At 40.2% G+C, this 18,724-nt stretch overlaps 1 protein-coding gene across 8 annotated transcripts in view; it reads left to right on the top strand.

Annotated features, from left to right (window-relative positions):
• The window catches only part of DCBLD2 (discoidin, CUB and LCCL domain containing 2), a 46,615-nt gene that overhangs the window by 13,133 nt on the left and 14,758 nt on the right, over positions 1-18,724 (top strand). For all 8 annotated transcript variants that reach the window (XR_014563591.1, XR_014563592.1, XM_083736660.1 and 5 more), the window contains 13 exons: positions 510-737; positions 3,457-3,594; positions 4,709-4,760; positions 6,208-6,280; positions 7,181-7,314; positions 8,254-8,294; positions 9,341-9,556; positions 11,697-11,821; positions 13,369-13,516; positions 13,927-14,052; positions 15,175-15,268; positions 15,772-15,821; positions 17,704-17,841. Coding sequence is in view for 6 of the 8 variants with exons in the window: in XM_083736660.1 (XP_083592786.1) it covers positions 510-737; positions 3,457-3,594; positions 4,709-4,760; positions 6,208-6,280; positions 7,181-7,314; positions 8,254-8,294; positions 9,341-9,556; positions 11,697-11,821; positions 13,369-13,516; positions 13,927-14,052; positions 15,175-15,268; positions 15,772-15,821; positions 17,704-17,841 (1,563 nt within the window). In the remaining 2 variants the exon portion in view is untranslated. The remainder of the gene's footprint in view (positions 1-509; positions 738-3,456; positions 3,595-4,708; positions 4,761-6,207; positions 6,281-7,180; positions 7,315-8,253; positions 8,295-9,340; positions 9,557-11,696; positions 11,822-13,368; positions 13,517-13,926; positions 14,053-15,174; positions 15,269-15,771; positions 15,822-17,703; positions 17,842-18,724) is intronic.

Here is an 18,724-nt window from a genome sequence, read left to right as displayed (position 1 = left end):
TAAGATACTGACAGAGCCCCCTCATTGCCACAACAGCTGTGAAGTTACCTGAGTATTTATTAATTGCATGAGGAAGTTTATATTAAAAAGGGGGGAAGGAATATGTATATTATTTAAACTTGGACTTCTGAATTGCCTTTTTTAAAAGAAGAAGAATACTTGTCCTCCTCATGGTGCTTTTATACCCTGAGGGTAATGCTAGAATACTTGCATATCTGTTTACTAATTTATATTCCCTTGTGCAGAATTTATACATGAAAATTAAGAAGCCTAGAGCCAATGCAGAAATAAGGCACTGAACTCTGAAATGCCACTATGCAGCACAATTCTATGTATGTTTGCTCTTGCATGGCAAGCTACTGTGTTCAGTGGGGCTTGCTCCTGGGTGAGTTTGCACAGAGTTGCAGCTTTGAAACTGGTACTGAGATGTGGGTTCGAATCCAATTCTTGATTTAAAAGTAGCATATGCATGAGAAAGCCACACTACAGGTCAATCTTTGTTTTTGTAGGTGATGGATGTGGACATACCGTTTTAGGTCCTGAAAGTGGGACTTTTACATCTATTAACTACCCACACGCCTATCCCAACAGCACTGTGTGTGAATGGGAGATTCGAGTAAAGCCTGAGCAGAGAGTGCAGCTCAAATTTGGGGATTTCGATATTGACGATTCAGATTCTTGCCATTTTAATTACGTGAGAGTTTATAATGGAATTGGACCCACAAGGACAGAAATAGGTAAGAACTTCTTCTTGTTATGCTGTTCGAAACAGGGGGGAAATACTCCTTTATGGTTTGTTTGTTATTTAGTAAAAACATGTCTGAATTATTTGGACGATCCATTCTTCCCAAAACTTGAGAAGAAATTTAATTTGATTCTAATAATTTTTTTTTTTAGTCATAATCAGTATTGGACATTTTCTTACTCTGGGTTTGTTTAAATCAGAGCCATTTTACACATTATGGAGGAAAACCTGCAGAGGTGAGCTCTCAAGAGGGAGCTGCAGCCAGTCACAGGTGTCCCTGGATAGTTGGGCCCTCCAGATGTTGCTGGAGTACAATTCATATCTTGCTTGGTGGGGCTGATCAAGTCCAATAATATTTGGACAACACTAGGTTTGCCAGCCCTTCTGTAAAGCATGAGCGTGGCAGACTTGAGCTTGCAAACACAAGCATTATGACAGCGTGTCTCCAAACATAAGTTTAACACCTACGCTTTACATTTTTAGATGTATGTGTAAGATGTTTTTTGTAAAAACTAAAAGAGAAGTGTGTGGAGTGGCCTTTCAGGGGAGATATGCTCATCATTAATTTCTCAGGGTTGAGGCGTTCAAATGATCAGGAAGAGGATAAAGGAACATAGGAAACAGGAAGTTGACTTATACTGACTCAGCTCATTGTTCCATCAATTTCTAAATCATCACCACTGATTGGCAGCAGCTCTCCACAGTTTCAGACGGGAATCTTTCCAATCCCTATCTAAAAACACCAGGGATTGAACCATAAACTCTACAAATGAGCTATGGTGCTAGAACTTTCAAACAGGAGCTCGAAGGAATCTTATAATGGCAAACATTTGTTTTCCAACTTCTTTTTTGGTCGAAGGATCCTGGTCTTCTAAATTTAAATGTGCACTGCATAGAGAAATGTCTCCTTTTTAATCGTATCTGGCATTATTTTGTTCTGTGCCAAAACGCAGCTGTGTCTAAGTGGTGATAAAGTTACCTGGCTTTTGGGAGAGAAAGATGGTGATGGTTCTCTGATTGGGGATTGAGAAGCACAGACATTATATGCAGGGCAAAGGAAGTCACTCCCCGAACTGCATTTTTGTAAGATTTTAAAACGTATTCTTTCTCTTGTAAATTTGTCAATATGATGGTAAATCTGACATATATGAAGTGGCAGTAATATCCTGTGGTTTTTATTACTTTTGTATCTCTGACTGTGAAACGTTTAATAAACCTTTAGTCTGTGCTGGGAACGTCTTTGTATGCTGCCAAAAAAAGGGAGGGGAGAGTGGAATAAAGACTTAAAATGTCATTGATACCAACAGAGCTGACATTTTCTCTGTTGATTTTTTTTTTTATAAAAAAAACCTGTTGCACTGTTTTTCTTCCTTCTAAACCCATGACCTAGATACTACTTCTGATGGTGTATTTTTAGACAGAAGATTGAATGTGGTTGCACGACATCTGTAACGTGAAGGCTTTTATCAGGCTTGGTGACTCTTCTACTTAGATATTGCATGAAAACTTAGACTTGCTGTGAGCTAAGCTCACTCGTAAAAAAGAGAAGAAAACACGAGGTCCTTAAATGGCAAGGAACGTCCAGTCCTGATTAGGGCTTAAACACTTTTACAAGTTGAGTTTACTGGCCCAAATAAATTATCTACTTTTGTTCCCTTTACCTCTCAGCTGTTCCCAGCTAGTGTGGCTGCATAAGAGATTAAGCAGTGTGTGTGTCTTGCTCTGCTGAGAGAGGGCTTTTTGGAAAAAAATAATGGTAAGGTTAAAACGGGCAGCCACTCCCTCCCCCCCTTGAACTTCCAGTGTAAGTTTTGAATATTAGAAATAAGAGTCAGTGGAAGTACGTTGACTGCAGATAATGGGCTGGCGGAGGATTTAAACTTTTAAGTAGATGTAGCATATATTGTGGTGTAAGAGCGTCAGCATTTGAATGAAGTATTGAAGCCAGCTCTGTTGATGCTGGGAACTTTTAAAAAAAAAGGAAACTCCAGAGTGACTGGTTCTTCAGAACAGCTCCACAATCCATGCCCACTCCTTTCACTTGCACAAATAGTTTTAACACTACAGTCCTATTAATGCTTAACAGGGAATAAGTCCCATTGAACTCAGTGGGTATTCCTTCTGAGTAACAATGCATAGGAAACAATGTAAAATTATTGGTGTACATGTATTTGGCAAAGAGACTGGATAGTAATTATTTGGATACTTGGTAGCAGTTGTAGAGATGGTGAAGTGTACTAAAATTGCTCTGCACCATGCCTTCAGTATTCCTTAATAATTGTGTCCTGGTTTCATCTCAGAATTGGAGGTTATAGCCAGTGCTGTGTTCGCATGAGCAGAACAGATCTGCTTGTGAAACAGAATTTCACCTTCCTCCCCTTTGCAAGTTGATAAGAAATTCTGCTCTAAAGGGCCAGGGAACCTCTTGAGAAAGGCACATAGAAGGTGGAAAGGAAGAAGTCCTACTGTACAAGTAGAATTCATTTCCTTCAGCATCAGATGCCACCCTGATAATTTGTGGTTTTGGAGATTTAGGATATGGGTTTAGTCTCAAACAAACCCTAGCTTTGGGATTTCTGAATGCCTTGAAACTATGGGGATGATAAGAAATAGATTCACAAATTCGTTGAGCTGTCAAAGACGTTCTGAATGTGCAAATCCATACTAAATCGATAAATGCTTATTAACTGTCGTCCTCCTGCTCCTTGCAGGAAAATACTGTGGTTTAGGCTTACAGATGGAGAATTTAAATGAATCAAAGGGTAATGAAGTTACAGTACAATTCATGAGTGGCATACACTTCTATGGACATGGGTTTCTCGCATCCTATTCAACCACTGACAAAACAGGTATTTATATGTTTCTTACCTAGTGCTATGTAAGCACTCGACACAACTAAGTGTGCTTTCTTACCGCATGTAATTCATTCTTACTTTTCTGTTACCCAATTACTGATAAATTATTCAAAGTGAATTGAGCATGGATGGTTACAAAACCACGTCTAGACAGAGTAAGATGCATAATAACTTGGTTTATATGGTGCAGAACAATATGGGATTCGAATAAAGTTTATAAATGGCCCACTCATAAAACATCAAGGCAGTATACTGTAATGCATGCAGACACAATTGAATATAAAAAACCTTAAAACAATGCAAAATACGAAAGAGCTGGGTTTTTTTGAAAGTGGACAAAGTCCGTAGGGTTCCTAACAGATAGTAACTATTGCATTGCAGCTACATCAGTTTTTGCCTAGTGACATACCCATTCTCTTCGATTTCTGCAATCCCATCTATCACTTGTATGTGAGTATGTTCCATTGTGTTCAATGGGACTTACTTCAAGTAAAGATGCATAGGATTGATCTGTGAGACTACAGTGCTCCCTCCCCTTTGTTGCTTTGTTTGGGCTGGTTTCAGTATGGGATAGATGTGGGTAATGATTATAATATGAACTGCAGTGGTGCCCCATTTGTGTATTTCCCTCCCCCCTCATAAAGACCCACCGTGCACCAGCAATGCTTGGAGGTGTCAGTGGGGGCTATTCTTATTCTCTCAGGCTTTTTAAACACATTTGACTTTTTTGTGAGCTACCCTGGAATTTCTGCTGAAGGGTAGTATATTCTTTCAAACTATTTAAGCATGCTTTCATTTCACTTGATTAATTTAATGTTTGCCACATTCGCTCCAGGATTTTTCCCGAGCCTTTAAAATGAATACTTTCATAATCCGATAGATCTTATTAGGTCTCTAGCTAATTATAAATGTGCAATTCTCTACTATGCTGCTAAAGAACTATTTCATGTTGATGTATTATCAGACTGCAGCAAGTGCCTCATACTACATTGAATTGCAGATGAGTTGATTCAGGGAGATCAATTTTACTTCAAACTTTTCATCCCTTAATTATAGACATCCTGCTTTTTGAAAAAAAAATATCTCTTCACTGTGTTTTTATTTCTAGATTTAATAACGTGTTTAGACACTGCAAGTCAGTTTTCTGAACCAGAGTTCAGGTAAGAATTGGTCTCTTTTTAATACTTTGATAATACTTTGATAATAATTCTTGATCTATAACACATCCCCAGATCAATCCAATATTCAATGAATTTAACCCCAATTAATTTCCTACCCTGATTCTTCTCCATGTCAGTTTCTCCAGTTCATTTTACTTAATTAATCCAGAGGTTTTGGGAGAAGGCAGCAATTGAAGGAGTGTTCTATACCTCACCTAGCTACTTCTGTGAGGGACGCCCTCTCCCTGCAGTAAAAATCCCAAGTACCTGGTTGTCTCCAGAACAAATGCCCTGAGCCCAGGTTAGAATTGACACAGCCCATATTGGCCTGAACTCACAGAGGATGGACATTCCACACCCAGGAAGGGTGCACCTGGGCACTATGTACTGTCATCTGCAGGGGCCATTTGAAGCTCCAATACATGCAGTGGGACTTAATTTTAAAAATTTAAGTAAACCTACAGAAAAGCAGACACTAGCCCAGACAGTATTATTTATTGAAATACCAGGCTGTCCATTAAGAAGGCGGACTCCTAGTCACCATAGAAATTATGGCATATGTTTTCAGTGCTTGTGATCCATTATTTTGGAGTATTAGTACATGGACTAACTCTTAAAATGTGGTAGATTGCATTAGGTCTCATAATGATCGGTTTTCAAGGTCTGAAGTGTGTCAACCTAGAAATTAATATGTATCCCCCCCCCATATAATTTGTGCTTACATACAGTTGAGTAAGTCTTTATTTCTTATACCTAAAAATGTTTGTAATCTCTCATGCCAGTAATCTAACAAGGCACGGCATCTTCAGCAGTACAATATTATGCATGGTGTAGCAATATCCCCGTCTCCTTCCCCCACAACATCCTTAAATCACTAGACTTGTGTAGATGGATCCCTAAACTTGCTCAGTTAACTTTCCTGATTAAATTTTGCAGCTTGGCAGTTTTCACATGCTGTGCAGACCTGGATGTAATTACTTTGTAAATTCCACTGAAGTAATGGGATTTATTTAGAGTTCCAGGATTTAAGCATAAGGTGCACTAAGCCAATTCACAATAAGGCACTATAGAGGCATTTAAGTGTACACGCACACCCACAAGGATTTGTGCAGATTTTATGTGTTTAGTATATATATATATATATAATAAGAATGCATTACCCAATTTTTATAGAGCCAGATTCTTCCTTAAGTCTACTTAAAATATAAACCCCACAACACTTTTAGCTACATACTCATTTTTTGCTATGAAAGTCTTCTCTTGGGCACGTGATTTTTCTGACTCTGGCAGATATTAAGTATTTTGTCATGCTTTTGTGAAGTAGTGGTATGTTTGACATGCCAGTTCACAAGGAAGGAAGTTCACCACACAGGCTATTATTAAAAATTCCAGTTTTGTAATCGAAGGCAGTTTGCAGATCTTACTTTTATATTCCCGTTTCTAACAGTAAATATTGCCCAGCTGGATGTGTGCTTCCTTTTACCGATGTTTTTGGGACTGTTCCTCACGGCTACAGAGATGTAAGTAAACTTCAGAATAGTTGTTTGAACTTTTAATTGGGTATTCAACTGTGGTTTTCAGCTTATGGCTTTGTAATATGTCAGGGGTCAGCAAACTTTTTCAGCAGGGGGCCGGTCCACTGTCCCTCAGACCTTGTGGGGGGCTGGACTATATTGGGGGGGGGGAAATGAACGAATTCCTGTGCCCCACAAATAACCCAGAGATGCATTTTAAATAAAAGCACACATTCTACTCATGTAAAAACACGCTGATTCCAGGACCGTCTGCGGGCCGGATTTAGAAGGCGATTGGGCTGGATCCGGCCCCTGGGCCTTAGTTTGCCTACCCATGTACAGTGGTACCTCGGTTTACAAACGCTTCAGGTTACAGACTCCGCTAACTCAGAAATAGTACCTCAGGTTAAGAACTTTACTTCAGAATGAGAACAGAAATTGCGTGGCGGCGGCAGCGGGAGGCTCCATTAGCTAAAGTGGTACCTCAGGTTAAGAACAGTTTCAGGTTAAGAACGGACCTCCAAAACGAATTAAGTTCTTAACCCGAGGTACCACTGTAATATGTTAAGCACTCAAGGCACATTGCTGTAGACAGGTTTTCAGTGACAATATCTCTTAACCAAGGCTAGCTAACTTTGGCCCTCCAAATGCCTCAGCTGGCATGATCAATCCTCAGGGATGGCTGGAGTTTTAGTCCAGCAACATCCGGAATGCTACAAGTTAGCCATTTCTGTTCTGGCACAGAATTATATCTGGATTGAGTGGGAAAGTGTGTATTTTTTGCGTGCTTAGAATTTTGCAAAAGGAAAGTTTAATACGTACCATATAGTTAGCAGTAGCTTCTTTAGCCTACTGAAAACTGTTGAAGTGCTATCAGATAGTAAGTAATCTATCTTCTCTCCTAAGTCTTCCTCCATTTGCATGGCTGGGGTGCATGCAGGAGTGGTGTCCAACGTCCTAGGAGGTCAGATCAATGTCGTAATCAGCAAAGGCATTCCATACTATGAAAGTTCTCTGGCTAACAATGTCACTTCAAAAGCGTAAGTCGATATGTTTGCTTTTCATTTGCTACTTCTCTGTATTGTTAAAACATCATTGCAGGTAAACACTTAGTTCTGAAATATGAAGGCTAAAAAGGATATCAGTTAAATTGTTATGCTGCAATGCTCCTGTAGTGTTATTAGATAGTTTGGCCTATAAGTAATGAAACATTGCTCTTGCAAAGTTGTGAAAATATCTCTTTTTAAAGCAGTTTTCCATAACATTGTTTGTTCGTGAAAATCCTTCTCTTTCTTGCTGATTATCATGAATGCAGCTTGTTCATAGCCAACTTTTGTTGTCATTCCTTTTCTTTAACTCTTAAAATATGAGATGGGCAGTATTTAAAAAGCCTTCACACACTCCATAAAGATTTTCGATGGAAATATAGATGGACCATTTTATCCACTGTCCATATTTCTTGCAAGTCATGCATTAAGATTTAGTGTGGTATATTATTATTATTATTATTACTCAGGGTGAATACAATATTGCATGACTTCTCTTGAATATCCACATTTTCCAAATGCCAATCTGGATGTCAAATTGTGCGATTTGGCTTTTTCTTACTTTATCTTGGAAATTTTGTGGCCAAACCATCAGTTCATTTAGCTCAATATTGGCTGGTAGACTCTCCTCAGGTTTTTGGGCAGGATTCTTCCCAACTAGAGATGATGGGGATACAAGGCAGATGCTCTATCACTGAGCTATGGCTCTTTCCCAGGGTGAAGTCCTTTAGATCAACTTTTTGCGCAGCTTTTATCCCATGTATTAGAATAGTGTGCCAAGAGTAGTGAGTTTACTGCTATAATACAGAAGCACCTCACCCTTGAACAATGTTGTAATAGAACACACACAGAGAGAGAAATTAAGGGGAAATGTTACATTTTGTTGGAACTAAAGATGTAGTTTGTGGTGTCTTTGGTTTGTTTTTTACACAGAGGAGCACTGTCTTCAGGTCTCTTCACTTTCAAAACTAGTGGTAAGCCTTTCTTCTCTATATTGCCCCTTTGTGTTTAATGGGATCTTTACTCTTATCTAGCCTGGTATCTCTTTGATCCCTTGCCAACATAAACTCGTGGCTAAATGGAGATCTTCCAACTTTGGTCTTGAACTATCCCGCCTTCCTTCTCAGTTATTGAAGGAGATAATCGTTCCCACTCTCCTGCACCCCCTTCCTTGAAGTGATCTGTGAAGTTTTTCATTCTATTTCAGAATCAGATATGCTTATTATTAGATAAATGTTTGTATCATGCCCTCCCGGTGCTTACCACTTAGGGCTGCTAGCAATTAAAACCAACCATTTAAAAAAATGATACTATAAAAGCAGTGGTGCTTCAGATAAAAACTGTGACACTCCCTCCCCACTCAGATATATTTGGCATCAAGTCTTTCTAATACCAACTGAAGAAGACCCACTCTCTCACCCAGGCTTTTGGCTGAATCAATATTGTTGCACTTTGTAAACAGCTATTTTAACTCTTGTGTTTTTGCGCTCACCTGTTTTTACCGTTTTCTTGTTTAAATTTGTTGTGTGTTACCTGCTGTACCCTGCTTTGAGATTATTTTATAATGAAAAGTAGGTCACAAATTTTATGAATATATATATATCTATACAAGCATCAAGTAGAGGTTTATCTCTACATTAGAACAAACGCATGGCAAAACTGAAAGGTTTCTGCCATAGAACTAAACACCAAAAGAGAGGTTTCAACCAAACATCCCAGAGCAAAGTGTTTAGGTGTGGCCGGAGGGAAGATCCAAAATTGTGCTACTTTTTTTTGAATGTTGCTAAAGTCCAGGTTTTCCTTAAAGTAGCGATAAAAACCTCTTGTTGGAATAATTGTCTGCAAAGATAGGGATTTCGATGAGAGATAATCAACTTACTTGCATTTCAGTATATGTTGTTTAAATGGTACAAGGTTCATTGTGATCTAGGTCCTGTTCTGTCTTTAGGCCTTGGGAAGGGTTTAAGTATTTATTGTGTTATAAAAGTTGCACCATCTCTTGGACGCTTTGTATGTTTAGGTTGCTACGGGACACTGGGAATGGAGTCTGGAGTCATTGCTGATTCGCAGATTAATGCATCGTCATTTCTAGAATGGCCTGAGCAAGTGGGGCAGCCCAGCACCTGGAGGCCAGAAAGAGCCAGGTTGAAAAGGCCTGGACACTCTTGGGCAGCTTTTACCAATGATGAGTATCAGTGGTTGCAAATAGACCTAAACAAAGAGCAACGCATAACAGGTAAGCACACCTGTTGTTCATTCTTCAAAGGACAAGAGTCCTTTTAGGACAAGTCCTCTCCTAGCAGTAAACACCCCAATGCCAATGCCTAGAGGTGGATTTAGGGCAAGACGACTTGCCCCTCCCCCCCGGGTGCAGGGGTGAAGGGAGTTCCTTCCCACCTCCTTCCTTCCCAAAGCTGGGCAAGTGAGGCACTGGGCTTTGGGAAGGAGGTGTGAGGCTGTGTTTGAGTCCTAGAGGTCCCCTGTCTCCTTCTCAAAGCCTAGTTAGTGTTTTCCCAGCTTTGGGAAGGAGGTAGGAGGGCTGTAGAACTCTGCCAGAGCCTTGTGTCTCCTTCCCAAAGCCCATTACCATCATTATTGGAAGTGTGTATGGGGGGGGGGGTGTCATCAACATTTGGCCTCACACAGGACACCATAATACCAAGGTCCACCCCTGATGCTTTGAATGAATGAATGGCATTTATTACATCGGTCCGTGGACAATAGCAGATTGAAACACAAGGCCAAGCATTAAAAAGCCATAAAAGTGCAGAAGTCACAATTACAGTGAACACATGGAGCTTTATTTACAAAACAGATAGACGTTATTAGAACAACAAAAAATACTTGTGACATTTGGAAGTTATTTAAGGACATGTTTACTCTCGTGTCTTCAAATCTCCATGACAATTTACAAATACTGAATCAGATATTACGGATATTGCCTTTTCGGTGTAGAAAGAAGTGTGTGTGTGTGTGTGTTCATGTCCTCAGTCCAGTGCTATACATGAGCAATGCCCTTACATTAGTAATGGCCTCTTGTAGCAGAGATGGATGCTTGAGCCCTCTGCTAGTTTTGGCTCTGTGTTAGGCAAGGCAGGAGGAAAGCCTGCCACAAAGGTTTGTCTAGTCCAGTGTCATGGTCTGTCCAGTGGCCAGCCAGAGGTCCATGGGAAGCCCACAAGCAGGCCATGAAGGCAGCATCTCCCTCTGCTGTGGTTTCCCCGTGACTAGAATTCAGAAGCATGTTGCCTCTGATCCTGGGGGTGGTAGTTTCTGATAGCATCATCCTCCATGAATTTGTCTGCTTGCCTTTTAAAGCAGTCTGAAGTTGGTAGACATCGCTTCATCTTGTGGTAGCAAATTCCATAGTTTAACCATGAGCTAGCTGTGTGAAGAAATACGTCCTCCTGTCTGTCCTGAATTCCCCATCCTTCAGCTTCACTGCATGAGCCCAGGTTCTCGTTTTGTGAGGGGGAGGGAGAAGAAGGTCCTTCTACTTTCCTGTCCCCACACATAATTAATATACCTCTGTCATGTCCCTCCTTCTTGCCTTCCAAATTAAAAATAAATAAATCCAAACCTGGCAACCTTTTCTTACAGTTGAGCATTTTGATTAATTTGTTTTTGCACCTTTCAATATCTTTTTTTTTTCCTTATAAAGTATTCGAAGTGTAGTTGAAGAACAGATTTGTTGAGAGGGACTACAATATTGACAGTTTTATTTTCACTCCCTTTCCTAACAATCCTGAACGTGGAATTTGCCCCTTTTTCACCATTGCCACCTATTTGATTCAAGTTTCCATCGGCCTATCAACCCTGACCTCAATATTCCTTTCTGGTCAGCCATTGTCAGACTGGATAGCTCAGTTGTTTAGAGTGTGAGAATGCCAAGGTTGCAGGTTTGATCCCCGTATGGGACGGGTGCATATTCCTGCACTGCAGAGGGTTGAACTAGATGATCCCCAGCATAGCTGTCAACTTTCCCTCTTTTTAAAGGGAAATTCCCTTTTTCCGAATAGCATTCCTCGCAAGAAAAGGGAAAAGTTGACAGCTATGATCCTCAGGGTCCCTTCCAACTCTGCAGTTCTATGATCCAGGGCCTGTAAAGCCAATTGGAGTGTTTGCTATCACCAGCTTATAGCCCATCAGTGTATATGTAGATTTTTATTTTATTTTTTGCCCCAATGGGCAGTATTTTACCCTTACCCTGAACCACATTTGCTATTTCATGGCAAATTGAGCCAGTTTGGAAAGATCCTTCTTTAGAGTTCTTCGTAATTCCCTTTTCTGTTTTTGCTGGGCAAGCGTCTGTGTTGATTAAATGTTTTAAAAATGCTCTTGCTATTTATTGTAAATGAGAACCTTCTTATCCACAGGTATAATAACTACTGGATCCACCTTAGCAGAGTACCATTATTATGTCTCTGCCTACAGGATTCTGTATAGGAACGATGGGCAGAAGTGGACAGTATACAAAGAACCTGGTGTTGAGAGGGATAAAGTAAGCCTGCCCAATATTCTATGTGCAAAATAAGATGAAGTTGGAGTGCATAGGAACTCTGGGTGTGTGTTTAATGGTTCTGGAATCATCACTTAAGTATGAAGGTGCTTTTCCAGAGGAATTAACATTCTTCCAAGGATAGAAAGCTAAATGTTGGCGCATGCTGCTTATTACAGAACTCTGAAAATGGGAACATAAGTTAGTCTCTCATGGGTCACACGAGCCCATCCAGCATACATGGAAGAAACAGAGGCTGGAGGAAAGAAGGATTTCTCTCCTTGCATGTGTATTCCTTGGATCGAAGGAGGAGAGAATTCCAGCAGAAGCCAGGAATATATCTATGCTTACAGTGTGTGTCTGTGTGATGTGCATGCATAGAAGGAGCGTGAGGAAATGGGATCCTGGGATTTTTTTTGGGGGGGGGGGAGAGATTTGAATCTAGGCTTTTGACACAATGAAGAATATGTATGCTGTGTATTTGTTAGATGGTAGTACATTACTAATATTGTATGCTGCGTTGAAGTGTTTCAGCGTTACATATTTATACTGCTTGACCTAATGTAGAGCAGTTTGCCCTCTTGTGCTTGGAAAAGGCAACAGGTTGTGAACTTGGATGCTGTGCAAATCTGACTCTATCACTACCAAGGTTTTGGTAGCAGGTCACATCAATGAAGGTTTGCCTTCAGTTTCCCCCAGATAAATGCTGCGTATCTATCACCTCACGAAAATATAGGGAAGCTTTTCAAAAGAGACTCCTGTTGATTGGTATTTCCAGTAGTACAGTGATACCTCAGGTTACATATGGTTCAGGTTACGTACGCTTCAGGTTACAGACTCCGCCAACCCAGAAATAGTGCTTCAGGTTAAGAACTTTGCTTCAGGATGAGAACAGAAATCGTGCTCTGGCGGCCCCATTAGCTAAAGTGGTGCTTCAGGTTAAGAACAGTTTCGGGTTAAGTACGGACCTCCGGAACGAATTAAGTACTTAAACCCGAGGTACCGCTGTAAATTAGATTAGTAAATATATTAAGTGCTTAGTACACTAGGAAAATGATCAGAAATGAACTGTAATGCTTGCTTTTGACTGCCCTCTTCTGGGCATACAAAATAATAATTTTGAAAAGCACATCTACCTAAACTTTTGTAGTTAACCTGAGTGTAATTGACGGCAGGTTAGGTAGATGGGCTTTCTATTGGGTAGGTGAACATTTTAAACTGCAGTATGTCTGTGTGTGTACACACACACACAGACACACACACACACAGTATCTGGTTGGAGCTCATTTAATGTGTCATTTAGCAGATGTATACAAGGCTTTTCAATAAAAGGTATTTAATTAAAACCCCCAGAATAAGTTATTTATTAGTTGACCTTACACTACTAGAGCCATCTGTACATTGAGAACTCTATGTCTGCTGCCCAGAGTAGCTTAGGCAAGCAGAAGAAAATGAGTATTAGCTTATTTTCCTGGAGCAGTATTTTGTAATGCAGAACTCCTAATGTCTTAGGAAAATGATGTATTTTACATCAAATTTTGTTTTTCTAGGTATTTCAAGGCAACACTGGGTATTATCAAGAAGTCCGCAATAACTTCATTCCACCCATTATTGCTCGTTTCATTAGAATAAACCCTTTGAAGTGGCACCAGAAAATCGCAATGAAAGTTGAACTGCTAGGATGTCAGTTTAGTGTTGGTAAGTGGAGTGACTTTTATCATTCTTTATATTAACATGACTTGCCTTGGGAGAAGAGTGTGATACAGACCGAATTTGTTTGTGCCTTCCCAGTTTGTGTTATTCCCAGTTCATTGAATAACATCTCTACTAACAAATTTGCACTGCTTGACTGTCTGGCATGCAGCAATTGTATCAACGTTTTAAGTTTTATTCCCAAAGTATGAGCACAATGCAGCTCGCAACAGTTTTCTTAGGCAGTAATCCATGCATTCATTTGCCAGCACAGCACGTCTTAGCAGCAATTTTGTATTGGCATATTAAAGATTATACAAATGCCATTGTATTTTGTAGCATGCTTCATTACATAAAGGAATCTGCTTGGTGCTTTAACGAATGGCATGACCTTTAAATTTTGGTTTTCTTTAAAGTTCGGGCTCCAAGACCTACAGTACCCCCACCACCCAGGAACAGCAATGACTTTCCCTTGCACACTGATAAAACCACCCTCACTCCGGAGATCAAGAACACTACAGTAGCTCCAAGCGTAACCAAAGGTAGTGACATCTATATAGCAAATAGCATTGCATTAGGCTAAGAGTCAGTAGTAATGCTATATTGATTCCCTGCTATGTTTTTGGTATATTGCCAACTATATTGATTTATTAATATTATATATATATATTGTATTAGAGATTCATGTAACAGAGATAGTAGTTGACATATACGGTAAAGGGTAAAGGATCCCTGGAAAGTTAAATCCAGTCAAAGGTGACTATGGGGTTGTGGCACTCATCTCGCTTTCAGGCCAAGGGAACCGGCATTTGTCCACAGACAGCTTTCCAGGTCATGTGGCCAGCATGACTAAACCACTTCTGGTGCAACGGAACACCGTGACAGAAACCAGAGTGCACAGAAATGCCGTTTACCTTCCCGCCACAGCGGTACCTATTTATCTACTTGCACTGGCGTGCTTTCGAACGGCTAGGTTGGCAGGAGCAGGGGCCGAACAATGGGAGCTCACCCCGTCACGGGGATTCAAATTGCCGACCTTCTTATCGGCAAGCCCAAGAGGCTTGGTGGTTTAGACCACAGCCAACAGGGCATGCTAAATTTGAGTAGAAAACTAGAAATGGATATCCAACTACTAACCAGTTTATGTACAATTTAACAAACATTCTCAGCTTGAAATGTTTTGCTGGGGTGATATCGAGATGGGCCTTTGGGTCTCATTAGGCCTGACTTTGGTCTGAGAGGACATTTCTCACCAAACCACAGCTTAGGGGCCAGCTCTCAGGGCCAGCTGATTGACACTGCCAGCAAGCTCTGCTTTGTTTGCAGGCGATCGTTTGGATTCAAACTGGCGCCTGTAAAGGGGCCTTGCTGTAAATGGGAATGGGCTGATTGGTGGTTACAATGAGGCCTTTTGAACTTTGACAGATTGGTGGCTCTAGTGACTGTCCAAGACAGCCCACAGGTGTGGTGGGTGCACAAATTCACTTTCCCTCCCCCTCCGCTACATATTATTATGGGTGCAAAATGGTATTTTGCTGCAGTAATATTTGGATGCTATTACAAGCTTTAAATGAACTTTCTTCAGTATTTGTACAAGGAACAAAGGGGGTTTTGTTTATTGTGCCTGCAATGCTTATGGACTCCACTTGTTTAATGGCTTTCAGATGTGGCGTTGGTAGCTGTTCTGGTTCCTGTGTTGGTCATGGTCCTTACCACCCTCATTTTGATCTTAGTTTGTGCCTGGCATTGGAGAAACAGGTAAAGGAATAATTAAATGCTTTGCATCCTCTACAAGGGAGGAAATGTAATAGGTACAGGAGGAAATGGGAGAAATGAAATATGGTCAATTAAAATGCTCAATTTATGCATTAACATGAAGAATAATTTAAATTAGTGTGGATGTGTGTTCAGGAGGGCCTTGTCCTAGTCGTGCAGTACTTTAACCTGAACAACTTTGATATGTATAAATCTTGAGAAGGCTGGGTAGGTTCAGCAGCTTTTATATCAACAGAACATGCAAATTTAACTAACTTCCAGGGGACGGTTGTCTTTGCTGCTATTTCTTTGAAATAAAGTGAGAAGGAGATCAGTCCCTTAGTATTTCAGTCTCTCCACTCACACCCCACACACATCCATGCAACCCCAGAAAAGACTGTACTGTACCTGTTCTTCAAAACTAGTACCCGCAGTGTTGATCTCAAATGGCCGTTTCATATTGACACTAATTTTGGGTGTGTTCTGCATTTCACTCACTTTTTCAGAAAGAGAAAATCAGAAGGAACCTATGACATACCATATTGGGATCGTGCAGGTAATAACCATTATAGCACCTCTAGCTGCATCATTAAGCATTGAGATGAACATATATATGTGCAAATTCCATCTATTAATGGTTGGACTTGGGCAAGCACTTGCTTGCTCAGCCCCTTCATACAAAGCCTCTTTAGTGTTTGACTTGAATATTTGAGCAGCCCAAATCCTTCCTGTCTTCTCCTCCCCGTATGTTTTAAAGGGGAGGCCCTTTCTGTTCCTACCAAGGGTGGAAGCACTGTTGATGGCAACAAGAGAGAAGGCCTTCCTAATGCCTCCACCAATTTTTGGAACAACTTCCCCCCGTGAAGCATGGCTGGCTCCGTCTGTTGCTGCCTTTCACTGATCAGGAAATCAAACCCTATCTCTTAACCTGAGCCTTAGCTCTAATTCAAAACAAACCCTATCTAACTCTCTCCCTCAGATACTGCCCTTTTATTCTCCCTGCCAAAGTGCTGTTCCTCCCTGACTCTGTGGCCAGCTGACATCTGTGAGAGACTCCAACATTCTGGTGGAGTTTCAGAGGAAGTGCATCACCAGACTCTAGACTGGCTCTGCTGTCTTTGTCACATGTGCTGAATGCCCCGTCCTCTTCCTCCTGGGCTGTTTGTGTCTTAAGAGGGACCTTCACAAAAACATGAGGGAATTCCTGCATTGCAAAGAGGTTGGATTAGATGACTCTTGGGGTCCCTTCCAACTCTACAATTCTGTGATCACACTCTCTCTCTCTCTCTCTCTCTCTCTCTCTCTCTCACCGCCACCACCATGTATAGATCTACATGTGTAATGCTCTGCCACATGAGGTGGCGCATAGGACCTATACATGCATATATCCATTGAACATACAACCACCAATGCATTGAAAGAACGCATAAGAACATAAAAGCCCGCGGTGTCTGGCCAGTGGCCCATCTAGTGCAGAATCCTCACGTTGGCCACCCAGATGCTTGTGAGAAGCACATAAGGCAGCACACGAGCACCACAGCCCTCTGCGCTTCTTAGCAGGTGGTCTTCTGTTTGTTTACACTATGGTTTGTTAACAAGCTGAGATCACAAACCATGATTTGATTCTGGGTTGTTTGAACAACTGAACTATCCAAAGTTCCTCTGAGTTTAGATGTAATGTAAACCACTCTGTGATCTTCGGTTGAAACGTCATATAGAAATGTAATAATCATCTTTAATTAAAATACAAATAAATATATATATATATGTGTGTGTATATATGTAAACATATACACATAAAGATTAAAAAAGAAAGGAAAGATACAATTTTTTTTTTACACTATTATACAATCATTCATTAAATTTCTAAATAAAAGACTTCCAGTTCTTCTCATTGTACTTGTATTGTTATTTACGTTTAAACACACAGCCTTCTATTACCCTGGTTTGTTTTCGTGTACTCTAGTAAATTAACATTTACACATTGTATTTTACAAGGATCAGTTTAGTTCCGCAAGGAGATTGTTATTTGAACAATATGTTTTTAGGTCATCTTTGAATATTTTCCATTCTTTGTATACTTTCTGGTTTGAGACCCCTCTTACTTCCCCCGTCATCTCTGCCAGTTCAAGGTATTCAATCATAAGAGTCTGCCATTCTGTTATCGTGGGCATTGTTTCATTTTTCCAGTTTCTTGCCACTAATATGGTATAGAGATGTAATAAAGAAATCTCCTCTTCATTGCCACGCAGGAAGAGGAAAGGATTACAGGGGAAGCATGTGAGCCAAGGGCTCACCACTGTTTGTCTGTGTAGCCCAAAATTGTGCTGAACAGGCAAATTGCCCCAGAGTAACCAGGTAACCATTACAGGGGAAGTTCCAAAGCTAAGGAAGTGCATATTGATTCATAACCATGTCACTTGTAAACCTTGATGTAGGTTGGTGGAAAGGCATGAAGCAGTTTCTTCCTGCCAAGTCTGTAGAGCACGAGGAAACGCCTGTTCGTTACAGCAGCAGTGAAGTTAGTTGCCTTAAATCAAGAGAAGTTACAACCATGTTACAAACCCAAACTGCAGGTATTTGTCTTCTCCAGTTTATCTTGATTTCAGTAAATGGTGCCTGTTTTAAATATCTTTGCAGATTAAATCGCAATAGTTTTACCTTCCTGTATTTCTTCCCATACCTTCTAAATTCTTTTAAAAATCTGTGCCGGGGATAGATGTCCAAATACAGCTTGTAGAAGGACTGATTCTGGAGTTAGCCAATGTGGTACAGTCCTCTCACAGAATTGTGTCACTTGAGTTTTTATGAACAATCTGCTTGAGTGTGGTTAGTTGAAAATCCCACCATGGAGAAGTTTCAAAACTAACTTTTCCTAATAATTGATTGGTTTTTTTTTCATGCTTTCAAGTAAAGTCCAAGTGTGACCAATAATCATTTGAACTAGCTCACACCTTTTCAAGCAGCTAGTAAAACATAATTCACAAAATATTTAACTGGACCTCTTTACTCAGAAGTATTGATTTCTATTATTGTTTCACTGAATATGCCTTAAATATGGCATATGTGATTACACTGCAAGAAGTTTTGTAAGGAGGATTATGGGAAATATTGCAGAGAAAATTTATGAATAGATTTATTTGTTAAGGATTTTTAAAAGTAATAGTAAAATTAATGAAATGCAGATTAAGTGATAAAGATCGAAAAATCTTCAGATGTCGTTGATGGAAGTCCAAAATATTGTATAAGATAAGAATATATATTACATCATTTTTGGAAATTTATATATATATATAAAAAGCAAATATATATATATAATATCCATTAATATGTTTGGACTGGTTTACATATGGTGGCCCCAGCCTGATCATCCCAGGAACACTTGAGACCACTGTTAGCCTGAAACCACTGCCCAAATTTCAGGTGCCACCAGAAGATCAGAGTAGCCACATAACATGA

This window comes from Podarcis gaigeae (genome assembly GCF_964106915.1).
Source record: "Podarcis gaigeae genome assembly, chromosome: 4".
NCBI classification, from domain to species: Eukaryota; Metazoa; Chordata; class Lepidosauria; order Squamata; family Lacertidae; genus Podarcis; species Podarcis gaigeae.
The sequence above is the reverse complement of the archived record's forward strand: the minus strand, read 5'-3'. Positions and strand labels throughout refer to the sequence as shown.